The 15,100-nt window shown below is 41.5% G+C and overlaps 1 protein-coding gene across 1 annotated transcript; it reads right to left on the bottom strand.

Moving 5' to 3' along the window:
• Positions 1 to 12,428: 12,428 nt before the first annotated feature.
• Positions 12,429 to 15,065, bottom strand: LOC131227935 (UDP-glycosyltransferase 91C1-like). Its single transcript, XM_058223764.1, has 2 exons — positions 13,786 to 15,065; positions 12,429 to 13,293 (listed from the first exon to the last, which is right to left on the bottom strand). Exons 1-2 carry the CDS (start codon positions 14,991 to 14,993, stop codon positions 12,921 to 12,923), a joined length of 1,581 nt encoding a protein of 526 aa, XP_058079747.1. The 5' UTR covers positions 14,994 to 15,065; the 3' UTR covers positions 12,429 to 12,920.
• Positions 15,066 to 15,100: the final 35 nt, after the last annotated feature.

Below are 15,100 nucleotides of genomic sequence, written 5' to 3'. Positions count from 1 at the left end.
AAACTAGCTAATCTCAGAAAAATGCAACCGTCAGTCCTCGGCAACGGCGCCAAAAACTTGTTCACACCCCAAGTATAGAGTTGTGATGTAGTAATAATCTCGATGAGACTGAGGTCGAATCCACAGGGACTGAACCTTGTACGTTTTCTGAAAGTAACTCAAACTAGAACTAGAATAAGATAAAATCTAAATCAGATGAATATAAGGGAATAATGGTGAAATAATACGCCGAAACTTGTAGAATTCAAAGGTGGGAAACTAGGGATTCAGAGGATCCATTTGTAGAGATCAGGGAGATCTACGCTTGATTCATGAACTCAACTGGACTTCGAGTCCCATCTTCATCCAGTTGGAAGATATACCATGAAAATCAAATCTGAACTTCTTTTAATCTAGTTTTCAAAGAGATGAAAGGTATGAGAATTAGAGATAATTTCATACAAAACTATGCCCATGAGACAAAGTAAACAATAGAACTAAACCAATCCATAATCAATCAGAAGATGTAAGAATGTTAAGAAGGATTCCATCCTCCAACCATGTCCAAGGGGCAATGGTGAACAACGGGGCTTCCTAACAGCATAATCACAATAATAAAAAGGAAATACTCAAAGCCATCGCAGTCTGTTGTAATTTAATTCACAACAAACCATTAAAAACTAAAGGTATTCCTTAAAATCAAACCAAGATCAACATCAGTTTAGTAATGAATCAAAGTCGTAGAGTCTTCCCATCACCCCACAAGCTTCACCTCTTAGCCCTAGCTAAGAGGTTTAGCCAACCATGATTAGGCTAACCTAAAAAATCATAAAAAAAAAAAGGAAAACAGTGAATAAGGAAATAGCTACTTGAACTTCTCTCTCTCTCTCTCTCTCTCTCTCTCTCTCTCTCTCTCTCTCTCTCTCTCTCTCTCTCTCTCTCCAAACGTCTCAACCGTGAGATTGAATGCCCCCTTGTTTCTTCTCTCGTGTCTCTTATAGCCATGAAAGGGCGGTGGAGAGGAGATTTTCGCACAAAGAGGCAATGAGAAATTCGGATTCGTGCATAAGTCTACGCAGTAGAAGGCGGTTGCTGTGCGTAAGGACTTTTGCACCAAGAAAATGGTGCCACATTCCCTTCCTTCCCTTACTTTCTTTCTAAAAGGATAACGTCCCCTGGGACAGCAGACCTTCATGATGGACGGTCCAGATCACTGATTAGACTCACGGACAGTTGGTCACGTCAGCCGTGAAAACCGGCAGCGAGGACGTTCTTGGCACGTTATTGTGCTGGGCTGCTCGGTGGTGTCTGTGGGGCCCACTTACAGTGATCTTTCAGAGAATCTGCATCGATCATTATCTTAATAGGGTCCGTTTAGGCCAATATTCGAAATTTGGAATGGATCTGAGCTTTTGGTGGGCCACCTCGTGGATCAACATCTGGCAAAAGATCCAACTCTGACGATCTTATCTGAATAAATGGTTGCAAGGGAATAGGAGGTTTTGGTCGGCACCCTCCTCTGGACACTTTGGACGGTTTGGATCAGCCGTCCAATGTATGAAGGTGGGCCGCTGATGGAGCAGTGGACGGACTGTGTGCGAAAGAAACAGAGAGGTTCCATTTCTGTATAGGAAACTCAGCTGGTGCAGTCAAACGACGTTTGACCGCATGTTATAGTTCAGTGCACTGCAAGTGCACTTGCTGCAGTGCATGTGCAACACTCGTGTGGCCCCACAATGATGGTTCTGATAAATCCACACCGTCCATCTACCTTCCCATCTCACTCAAAGGGTTGAGACCAAAATTGAAGCATATCCTAATGTTAGGTGGGCCCCAACTTAGAGATTCATGGGATGATCTGTCTGTTGGCCCACTTCCACAAGGATCCAATGGCTGAAATTTGACGTGTACGATTAATTTATGGTCCCCGGCCTAGATCTAAAGTTTTGAGCTAAATGGATGGTGGGAACCCTGTGATTTTGCAATCTGGACGACTTTCAGGCCTCTTTAGTGTGACACATGATTTTCTTGAATCACGGCCGTGTAGAATCATCAATCTCAGTCCCTTGGAGTCCGTCCCTTGCCTTTGTGACTTCAGAGTGTTAAGTCTACACTTTTAGTACCATTTCGCAGTCCACGCTCGTAAATACACCTTGCATCACAAACACGATTAAAATAGGGTGTTAAACGATATCGTGTTTATAAAATCAGGTAATAAATGGGGTTTAATATGAAATATTTGACCCTCAACACATTCTAGGATAGTCGGCTTTATGCCGTTAGGATAGTTTGCTTTTCGTTGGTTTCACTCATGTGCTAACCCGCTCTCACACTGCGTTGTCTTTGGAAAAAGCTTCTTGATTCCTTCGTCCAGGTACTATCTTTCCATCACTTCTCCCTTATTTTCATTGTCTTATGTGCATTGCATGCTTACATCTTTTACATTGAGGACAATGTAGATTTTAGGTTGGGGGTGGGAGATTAGATTACCTAATAAGTGTTTTCTCGGTTTTGAGTAAAAATTGTGAAAATTTTTCTGAAAATTCTTGTGCATTCGAAGTGACTTTGACGACCATCGTTGATTTAAAATTATAAGATGCAGAGTGTTGGGGATTTACATCTCTTGGATTTAGCTGTCTGATAGATTTCACAGTTGAGTTTGAATTATCAATCCATGATTAGAAGTTTTAAACATTGATTGAATCATGATTTCACATGTCACATCTTGCTTACACATTGAGGTTTCAATACGATATTGAAGGATTAACTTGGTAGTCACTAAGCATGAAAGGAACTAGCCTGAGAAATTTTACCATCATGTTTATAAAGAAGAATTGAAAGGGTTAGTCGAATAATCTTCACCATAGGTTTGCTCCCTATAGATGAAGATTTGATTTTCCAATGTTGACTTTCAGAAAGGGGTGGGCAATGGTCTTCACCAGAGGTTTGCTTCCTATAGGTGAAGATTTGATTCCCCTCCTTGGTGTTATTTTTAATAGAAAAATCAAAAGTTAGCAAAATGAAAGGATGCTCTATGAGGAGAGTTTTGGTTATCCTGAATACCCGTTTTGATTATCAATGTTATCATGAAATTGACGATTGGATATCTTAATGATGATAAGCCAAGATTACACCGTACACCCATGGAACTCGATGTTTAGAATTTTTCTAATTGATGGATTAATACTTTGAACTTGATTATGAAGTTTAACGTGCGCTTGATTCCAGGAGAAAGTAATACCCAACATTCATGAATCTTAGAATTCTCATATCTGGATTATTTTTCAAAAATCGCTCGAGTTTATAGAAATTGTGCTATAATTCTCAACTTATTTTCCGCATACTTTGCTCGAGACTAGCAAAATGCTGGTTGAGGGTTATGTTAAGGGTCAAATATTGCATATTAGACCCCAGTTATTACCTGCTTTTACGAACATGATACTATTTAATGCCTTATTTTAATCGTGTTTGTGTTGCAAGGTGAATTTAGGAGCCTGGACTAAAAAAGGGTACTAAAAGCATGGATTTAACGCTCAGAAGTCACCAAGGCAAGGGACAGACTTCAGGGGACCGAGATCGAAGAATTTACACGCTTGGAATTCGAGAAAATCCAGTATTTCACGCAAAACGGGCCTAAAAACCATCCATAATGCAAGAGGTCGGTGATACTCAATGAGGTTTGGGTGAATGGTCTTCACCATAGGTTTGCTCCCTGTAGGTGAGAGTTCGATTCCCCTCCTTAGCTTTACCTGATACACGTGGTAGTAGGTGATTGCGTGTATCCGTAGGGATTAGTCTCACTTCAAAAAAGAGGTGGGGACACCCTGTGTCTTCAAAAAAAAAAACCGTCCAGAATGCAAGATACAGGGTTCCTACCATCCGTTCAGATCGAAACTTCATATATGTCCTAAGGACCATAAATTAACCATACATGTCAAATTTCATCCATTGAATCCTTGTGAAAGTGGCCAAACAGACAGATCAGCCAATAAATCCTCAATTTAGGGCCCACCTGATATCTAGATATACTTCAAATTTGGTCTCAACCCCTTAAATAGGGTGACAGAACGAATGGACGAAGCAGATTTCCAACACACATCAATATGGGACCCACTTTACATGACGTGAGTGTGCATAGCTCACGTGTATAGGAGGTGCACTGGACCGATGAAAACGGTCAGCGGTCACTGACCCGACAGAAATTGAAAGCCTGGATTTACACAAACAGGGAGTTATGTTCGACTCGTGGTGGGCCACCATCATCATTTATTTAGATGATCCACACTGTTAATTAGATTGAGTGGGTCAAACCTATTGTATGATCTGTAGCCTGATTTCCTCAAATGTTGCATGTACTTGAAGAACCCAAACAAAGAATGGACGGTAGAGTAAAAACCCAGGTGGGCCACACCGAATCCGAGACGAACTGCATCATATCAGACTGTTTTTTCGAGAAGAATCAAATGGTCGAAATGGATTTCCTGACCGGCGTTGATCCTAGGCCCCACCATTCACCAGCGCAAACAGAGTTTACGTAAACTCTGTTTTACGATTTTTCCTGACGATCCAGGTGGGCCACCATGGCTAGCTGATGAGAAGATTCAACCTGTCCATTGTGTAGGCTATCCAAAAACGTCCTAGGTGACGTTATTTTTTTGGAAAGGAATCGAGGAAAGTGATGTCTTTTTTTTCGCATGGGTTATTGGCTGCGTATGGAGAGCTGCGTGAAGCTCCAAACCGACTCCACTCGACTGACTTCCCTTGTCTATAAAAGGAGAAGAAAGAAAGAGGCAGCGATCCATCTTTTGGAACGGGAAGGAGTAGACAGGGTAGCCGTGGAGGCAAGATCTTCTTGGGGCGCAGAGAAGCCAAGGTCAGCCGTGGAGGCATTTAGAACATGAAGCAGCTTTGGAGTTTTTCTTCCCTTTCCTTTCTTAATTCTATTTTATCTTATGTCTTTAAGAGATCTAGCTTAATCTTAATCATGATTGGATAAACCTCTTCACTAGGGCTAAGAGGTGAAGCTTGCAACGTGATGAATGGGTTTCTACGGCTTTGATTCATGTTGAACCATCTTTGACTCTAGGTTGATATAAGGAATGCTTTCAGTTTTTAATGGTTTGTTGTGACTTAAATTACAATGGATCTATGATAGCTTTCAGCATGTTCTTTGCCTTATTATGATAATGAAGTTAGGAAGCCCTGTTGTTCATCATCACCCCCTTGGACATGGTTGGATGATGGAATCCTTCCTAACATTCATATATCTCTCAGATTGGTTGTAGATTAGTTTAATTCTATTGTTATGATGAAATCCATTCTAATTTACATCCTTCTTATCTCTTGAAAACTAGATCAAAAGAAGTTCAAATTTGATTTTCATGGTTATATCTTCCAACTGGATGAAGATGGGACTTGAAGTCCAGTTAAGTTCATGAATCAAACGTAGATCTCCCTGATCTCGACATGTGGATCCTCTGGATCCCTAGTTCCCCACCTTTAAATTTTAGAAGTTTTAGATTACTATTTCACCATTATTCACTCAAATTCACCTGATTTAGATTACATCTTATTCTAGTTCTAGTTCTGGGTACTTTCAGATAACATACAAGGTTCAGTCCCTGTGGATTCGACCTCGGTCTTACCGAGATTATTACTACATCACAACTCTATACTTGAGGTGTGAACACTTAGGCAGTGTCTACTTCTAACAAACATCACAGTGAGCATGTAAAGTTTCAATAGTCACCATTATTTTTTATTTTGTGGCCCACACGAGCGTTGGATCAGGCTGGTATTTGAGCCCTACCCTTAAAATTACACGGCAAAAAGGATGAGCGGCATGGAGTATTCACATACATCAATGTGGGCCCATTTGGGTCATGGTTTACATGGGTCATAGTTGTCATGTTATATGGGTCATGGTTGTCATGTTGTATGGATCGTGGTTTTCAATATATTCACTTCTTTTTCTACTAAACCATTGGTACTATAGCTTAAAGCCTACAATGGGGTGATCCGATCCATCCACCTTGTCGGCCAGCTTGTCGTGGGCCCAAAAAGTAGTAACTTGGGCAGTGTCCACTTCTAACAAACATCACAGTAAGCATGAAAAGTTTCAACAGTCACCATTATTTTCTATTTTGTGGCATACACGAACGCCAGATCAGGCTGATATTTGGGCCTTATCCCTAAAATGACACGACAAAAAGGATGGGCGGCATGGATTATACACATACATTAATGTGGGCCCATTTAGGTCATGATTTGCATGGGCGGTAGTTGCCATGGTATATGGGTCATGGTTAGAGTTGGGCATGTCTGACCCAATCCGGTGGATCCGACTGGATCCGACCAAATTCGAACCGATCCGAACCGAACCGATGGCCTAGATCGGTGCGGATCGAGTAGGGCCATTCAGATCCAACAGTTTTTCGGATCGTGGTCAATCCGGACCAATCTGATTCGAATGGATTCGATCTGACCTGATCCGGAGCTGACAGTAGAAGCTTTCATATAAAAATGTATTCCTAAGCTGCACAGAGCATGAAACACTAACAACGTCAGTAGCAGAAGGAAAATGGGAGAGGATTTGGATTTAGAAGAAGGTATCTGTTTCATCGGTAGCAGAAGGAAAATGGGAGAGAATTTGGGTAGAAGTTTAAAGCGAGGAGGACAACACCACCATTTTCAAAATTGTGCTAAACGTATCTAGTCTCGCCGCAAGACACTATAATTCTTCGGGATAGACTGCTCGTTTTAAACCGTCTAATTTAAGGGGCAAGTTCAACGGTCAGATGTGGATTCCAATTGATGTATCAATACAATCCAACCCGTTTATCAGATGATTCACCTCAAAAAAGCTCAATGGGCCAAATGAAGCTCGATCCAAAACTCAGTGAGCCACAGAACAGTGAGATCAATGAGAGAGGAGATACCTACTGTTGATTTGGTTGGGGGCCCACTGTGCTTTTTATATAAAATCCATGACGTTCAGACCTTTCTTTCTGTCCAGATGAAGGGTTAGACAAAAAATATGAAGGCATCTCAAGTTGACCCCTATAAAAATCAATGGTGAGCATCCCATATAAACTTGTTTCCTATTCTATGGACCACCTAATTTTTTGATCCCATTTATTTCGGGTCCTAGGTATTTTAAGAGGTGATTCATCTGATGGACGGTGCGGATGATACATAAACATCACGTGCACACCAGTTCTACCCTCTACCACCGTAAGCTTAGGGGTACCGCTCCCACAGGCATGCACCTCTTAATTTTAAAGGTGGTGGCTCTCACATGATATACATGACATATACGTGACCATTAAGGAAACATAGACCTTCCAAAAAGCTGAACCAACCGTTGATGGAGCATGACGTAAGATATGCACTCGAAAAACTAATATCAAACCATCTGATTTTCTCTTCGAATTTAGACCACTGACTATGCCACTTTTGACCATCCATTTAATCGGCATTAACTGGATGGTTAGGATTGCTTGATTAGTGTGATATTAAAGATGCAGTATGCTCGTCCACAATACATTTATCGACTGGAATTTGGATGGTCTGGATAGCTCTACGTCAGCGCCTAAATATCACGAGTCACCACCATTTTAAGTTGTGCTATAGAAGTTAAACTACAGGGGAGTCTAGAGTCACCATTGAAACATTTATAGGGCCCACCATCATGTATTTTTTAGATCCAGTGTATTCATAAGTTAACATAGAGATAGATGAAGTGAAAATAAAAATATAAGCTTGATAGGAAACTTCCATGACCCCTAAGAAATTTTGAACGGTGGATGTCACTGTCCCCACTATTTTCTATGGTGGGTCCACTTGAACTTTAGATCTATCTCATTCTTTTTCTCATGCCATAAAACGATCTCTCCAAATTGATAGATAATATGGATACAACACATGCATCATGGCGGGGTCCACAGAGCTTAGTGACATCACTTCAGTGTATCTAATCCACGCCCGTACTGAGTAACACGCATTCTGATGTCGTTTTCACACGACACCAGTTGGTGCAGATACGTGTCATGAGAAGACGAGCGCAGACACGCCTCAAGCTCCGAGTTGTACAAATGACTCAAATGAGATCAAAGTTACATGGGCCCCACAATGATGTATTTATTATATCCATACTGTTTATCCATTTTTCGTGATCATTTTAGAGCATTAGGAAAAAAAAAAAAAAAAAAGAAATTGAATCATATTAAAGCTTAAATGGACCACACTGAAAATAGCAGCGAGGATAATGATTTTCACCATTAACTTGATCCGAACCATACCCAACCCGATCCGACTCGGTTTCCCTGATCGAGTCGGACTCAATTCGGGTCAAGCCAGCCGTACATTGGATCGGATCGAGTCAGCTGACCTAGACTCGGTCCCAGATCGGATCGAGTTCGAGTTAGTTACTTGAAAATTCGGAGCGAGTCGAGTTGGACCCAATCCGATCTGACTCGACTCGGTGCCACCTATAGTCGTGGTTGTTATGTTGTCAACGTGTTCACTTCCTTTTCTACCAAACCATTAGTACCATAGCTTACGGCCCACCATGGGGTGATCTGATCCATCTACCTTGTCGGCCAGCTTGTCGTGGGCCTAAAAAGTCTTGTCTTGGATAGTGTCCACTTTTAACAAACATCATAGTGAGCTTTGAAAGTTTTAACAGTCACCGTTATTTTCTATTTTGTGGCCCACACGAGCACAAGATTAAGCTGATATTTGGGCCCTAGCTCTAAAATGACATGGCAAGAAAAGGATGGGCGGAATGGATTATACACATACATCAGTGTGAGCCCCACCAGTTGGGCCTTGCCCATGCTTAAAAAAGGGTTCCATATACGTCATTAAATATGACGTAACTTCTTAATCACCGAAAACCATACAACTATTGAACGGAGGATAAAGGGCATTTTGGTCTAAGTAATTTTCAAAAGCTTGTCACAAGGCCACTCTTGGAATATTTGAATGGTTGAATCTCTTTAGGGAATTTGACCATACATGGAGGCCCATAGGGTCAATTTCCCAAAATAAAAATGTGGCAAATCCATAGCTCAATTTTTTAAAACGACTTGATCTAAGTCTATGTGATCCTATGAATAGGTTGGATGGCAAATAGATATCATAGTGGGCCCTAAAAAATTTCAATATGGGAATCATTGTCCCATTTCTTTATGTGGTGTGGTCCACTTGAGATTTGGATATACTTCATTTTTTTGGCTCATACTGTAAAATCATCTCCTAAAATGGATGAACGGTTTGGATATAACACATACAACATAGAGGGGCCATAGAACATGGTAACCTCCACAGGCCATCCAACACTCTAAGCAGACTGCTTCCTTCTTGGAGTGCACAGATGGCTTCCTTTTCAAATCATTATTTATCCACGCGCCATATTATTAGCCGCTTTTTCCGACCATCAGGTACATTAAGTTAAGTAGCCAAATTGCTACTGAAGTGACGTCACCAAGCTATGTGGACCCCGCCATGATGCATGTGTTGTATCCATACCATCCAACCATTCGTAGAGATCATTTTATGGCATGAGAAAAAGAATAGATAGATCTAAAGTTAAATCGGACCCACCACAGAAAACCGTGGGAACAGTCACACCCACGTTGAAACATTTATAGGGTCCACCATGATGTATTTTTGAGATCCAACCTGTTCATAAGTTAACATAGAGAAAGATGAAGTGAAATATATATATATATATATATATATATATATATATATATATATATATATATATATATATATATTCAGCTTGATCTGAAACTTCTCTGGCCCTAAGAAGTTTTGAACGATGATGTCACTGTTGCCACTGTTTTCTATTGTGGGGTCCACTTGAATTTTAGATCTAACGATATCTACAAATTAATGGACAATATGGATACAACACAAGAATCATGGTGGGGTCCACATAACTTGGTGACGTCACTTCAATAGCCATTCGGATACTGACATTGACAGTATCTAATCCGCGTCCCATTAAGGGCGTATTTGGGGGAAGCGGATTGGCTGGTGTAGCACACAGGTGTAGTAGTGTATTGACGTAAGTTTTGTGGGTCTCATCATGAGGTATGTGTTATATCCAAAGCGGAAATATCCTCTTAAGGCTTGAGACGAAAAATAAGACAGATATAACTATCAAAGTGGACCACACTGCAAAAGGCAGCAGGGGATTGAAGTTTTGGATCAATATGGAATTTGTTTTTCCTCTTTGTGACCTTATGAATAGATTGGATGGAAAATAAATGTTATGGCGGGCCCTATACGAATGTTTTAACAGTGAAAATCATTATCCCTGCTGCTATTTGTGGTGTGGTCCAGTTGAGCTTTGGATATGATTCATTTTTTGGATCATGCTTTCAAATGATCTCAAAAAATTGATGAATGGTGTGGATATAATACATACATCATTTTGGAGGCCATATCACTTTGATCTCCTTTGAACCATTAGTACAACTCGAAGCTCGAGGAGCTTCAGCCGCTCATCTTTGAATGACACATACCTACACCAGCTATATAGCTGGTGTGTGATACATTGGCCAATCGGTTTCCCTATTTAGGGATGCAGATTACAAAGCCTTTTGCATGAAGTTCCTGCAGTAGAAACCTAAGTGGGGCCCACCTTGATGTTTGTAAGAAATCCACATAGTCCATTCGTTTTGTGAGCTCATTTTAGAACTTGAGACCAAATGTGAGTAGGATTCAAGACTCAAGTGGGCTGCACTAAAAGAAACGGTGGGTAGGGAAATTCCTATCGTTGAAACCTCTCTAGGTCAATAATGATGTTTATATGACATCCAAACTGTTTATAAGGTCATCAACACTAGGATGAAGTGAAAATACAAAAATGTTAGCCTCAAAAAAAGGTTTTTTGGCCATAGGAATGTTTCAACGGTTCTCACTAAATCCCCACTATTTACTCTCATGTGGTACACTTGATTTTTGGATCCACCTCATTTTTGCTCTAATAGCCTAAAATGATCTAGCAAAGTGGGTGAACGGGGTAGATTTCTCACAAACATGGCAATAGCCCCACTCAACATTCTTGCAGAGGAACTTCTTGCTAAAGGCTTTCACTGTGTCCCTATTTGGATACCACCAAATAAGTTACTTTTTAATTTATGTTAATTTATTAAGTTACTTGTTTTTTCACTTATATTAGTTTGGTACGCATCATGGTAAAAGTAGCTTATGTGTATCTTTATTTGAATTATTATTATTATTATTATTATTATTATTATTATTATTATTATTATTATAAGTTTTGTAACTAATAACTTTTTTACTTTTCTCTCTTTTTCTCCCCTGCTGTGAAGTAGGCTCTTTCACAGTCCATATCAAATAAAGCTAACATGATGTATTGTCCACATCAAAGGTGGGGCTCATGCAATAGATGTTCCACATCGACGGTGAGCCCCACATGATGGATGGCCCACATTAAAGGTAGGCCCAAAAGATAAATAGCCCACATTCAAAGTGGGCTCATATGATGGATGGACGACCCACTTCAAAGGTGGGACCTACATAATAGACAGTACATACATTAAAGAAGATGGGCTCCATATGTGGGCCGTGGACGTTGAAGTTAGGCCCGACATGATGGATTCCCCATATTGAGGTGGCCTCACATGATAGACAGTCCACATCAAATGTTAGCCCGTGATGATGAATAGCCTACATCTAAGGTGAGCGCCCATGATGAGCAACTCATATTGAAGGTGGGGCCCCCATGATTGACAATCCACATCAAAGATGGGCTCCACATGATAGATGATCCACATCAAGGTGGGGCCATGTGATGGACAATCAACATCAAAGATTAGATCTAATGATAAACTTCTATTCAAACTAATCCAAGCCAAGCTTTTTCAAACCAATATCAGAGCCGAGTTTTCAAGATGGCTTGGTTTGTGTCCAGCTATAATGGGTTCTACTAGATCTGGATAGACTTCAAATCTGGGCCTTCATATGCCACTGTTTGTATCAACCTAGTACATAAAATAATTGTCATATCTTCTCAACTCTTCTGTAAGATTTGAGTATGCAGATTTTATCTATGGGTTTCACTGAATTTGAATAGACTTTGGATATATACCTTCATATGACATAACATATATCGATTGAGTATATAATAATTTTATAATTATCATCATACACAAATATATTCATTGTTTGACTCATGCAACTGTTGGTCTAACCCGAACACCTAATGGGCAGCCCAGGGAAAAGTTTCCACGAGCGTTCAAGGAGACAAATCACTTGGCTAGGTTTTTCAAAGCCATCGTGCTGATTTGCAAGAGGACAAATAAAATTGCATGTCCCAAATTACGAGGCAATCAGTAAAATCTTTTATTCAAAAATTCGAATTGGGATAGTAAACGACTTCAAGTGCGTGTTTGACTCAGATCGTGCGAGAGTGAGGTTAAGCTTATCAACATTCCATATATCACACAAACATGCAATATTGGTACGTGCGTCGAGAGTAAGACTTGAAATCCTAAGCATGGCCAGTAACCTCTGTACTTTTCTCTAGTGGCCGGTTCACGTATGGGCCAGTGTAGCTAACAAGAGTAGATTACACAACCAAACTACTTATTAGTGACATACGATACATGGCATACTAATGCAATCGATACCCAACATACTAATTCGATCTACACCCAACATCCGACACCATCCGGTCATGGACTAGGTGTTTCCTTTCCAGATGTACAAACTACTACACTCGAACATGCGGGCCCCATCATCCAACACCGTCTGATCTGGATTTGATGGGTCTTATATTTATTCATCTAGCTAACATAGCCACGTACACTAATTAAAATAGCCACCATCCGACCGTTGATTATCCAACACTGCCTGTTGGTGGAGTTAGTAGGCCTCATTCATATGAATCTCTCATTAGATGATTAGGCCAAGGGAGCTGGGACGCAGTCTCGGCATCTATGCTCGATGAGGTAATCCGCAAAGTCCTTGATGTACTGATTGTGTTGTTCCTTATCGGCAAAGATCTTCATCATCTCCCTAGCATTGGATCTGATGGAACCACCCTCATCCTCACCCATCACTAGCTTCAAAGATTTAGCAACTCCCTCCTGCGTGAAAGATCCGTCTCTCTCATTCCTGGGCACCTCGACTCCAACCTTCTTTCCTACCATCACACGCGTGATCAGCCCTTGATCAGCTATCATAGGCAACATGATGAGAGGTTTCCCAAAAGCAAGACCCTCGACGGAAGAACCCCATCCACCATGCATCAAGAAACACCCAATACGGGCGTATCTCGCAATCCGGAATGAGTTAGCTGACATAAAATATATGATTTTGGGGTAGAACGAGCTACTTTAGCCAACCAACCCGCTACGCAGGGTTGCGCCGCCCGGAATTGCGAAAAACCCCTTGATTGACGGTCGTTTTCCTGTTTTAATTTCGTTTTTACTATAAATAGTAAGTTTTAGTTTGATTATAACTCTTCATCCGTTGGGCTTTAGGAGTTGCGCCAACGTGAAAAGAGCTTAAAATAATTAGTGGGATCGGTTTGGTGAAGCCAAAAGAGGACACTTACTATTTTGAAAACCTTACGCACAAGTAGACATCACAACCGTCTATAAATAGTAAGTTTACTATTTATAGTAAGTCGATTCGGAGTTTGAGTTGTAGTTTGATTATGATTTCTTTCCCATGCTTGATACCCTTATTTAAAGGGTTGTGAACTCGATTTTAATCATTCATCAATCAATTTCGAATTTATTAGAATTTATTTCTATTTTCTGCTTTCTTTCCTCATGGTTTCTGGGCACCTCGACTCCAACCTTCTTTCCTACCATCACACGCGTGATCAGCCCTTGATCAGCTATCATAGGCAACATGATGAGAGGTTTCCCAAAAGCAAGACCCTCGACGGAAGAACCCCATCCACCATGCATCAAGAAACACCCAATACAAGTGTGCGCCAGTAACCTAGCCTGTGGGGCCCAGCCAAAGCGAATGACCCCACGGCCTTTGGTCCGCTCCTCGAACCCTAATGGGAGCAGACTGGGGTCCCCCCTATATGCCCAAAAGAAGGGCAACTCGGATAGCTCTAACCCGATTGCTAACTCATGCATTTGTTCTTTATTGAATTGCAATTCACTCCCAAACGCAACATAAACTACAGACTCATGCTTTTGTGTATCAAGCCACTCCTGATCCACCCACGTTTCATGTTCTCTATTGTCGATTTTGGGTATGTGCGGCGAAAGCAACCCTATCGGGAAAACGGGTTTCTGGTAAAGCTCGGCAAGGAGTAGGATCCACTCAGGTTCGAATTCCAGGCAGCTTCGTATGGCGGCGACATGAGATCCTTGGAATGTGAGTCCTAACCTCTGTCCTCCAGTCACACCCGAACTCGATTGACGTCTCCTAATGTATTTTGCGATTCCTTCGGCTCCATAGTATGAGAAAGCCACGTTAGTAGGGAATGGAACCCATGGAGGTGTCAGGGTTAATTCCTCGGGCGTCATTGGCTGAAGGTCCAGATGCACCGATGGAGGCCCCAAGATGGAAAGGGTCATTGCGCTGAACGGTGCAAAGAAGACGGTCGGTATCCCATACTTAGCCGCCACACGTGGGGCCCAGTAAACACTTATGTCGTAGATTACCCAATCTGGTGGTGGATCGTCTTCGAGGAACGACGATAAGGGTCCTTCTAGTCCATCCAACAGCTGTAATATGAAAGGAAGGTGATCAAGTGGGACATCGACGGTGGATTGAGCATCCTCAGGTAGGCCATCGACGGGAGGTGGGGTAAGCTTCACTAGATTTATACGGGGACGTAGATCATGAGCGACAGTTGGCAGCCTGTCGATGTTCCTGGGGGTGGAGAGGAAGGAGACACGATGGCCCATTTGAGCTAAGGACTTGGCTAGCTCTAGATAGGGGATCATGTGGCCAAAAGCTAGCCACGGCACCATAACGATGTGAAGCTTTCCTTTTTCTTCCATTGCTGGGACTGGAATTGATAACAAGGGAGAGTTTGGTAAGGGGAATAGAAAGCAAGGGAGAGATGGGATATGAATGAGTCCGTTGACTTGATAACAGATGATCCCGA

Source organism: Magnolia sinica, chromosome 2, assembly GCF_029962835.1.
Source record: "Magnolia sinica isolate HGM2019 chromosome 2, MsV1, whole genome shotgun sequence".
In the NCBI taxonomy this organism is placed as follows: Eukaryota; Viridiplantae; Streptophyta; class Magnoliopsida; order Magnoliales; family Magnoliaceae; genus Magnolia; species Magnolia sinica.
This window is presented reverse-complemented; position numbering and strand designations above follow the sequence as displayed.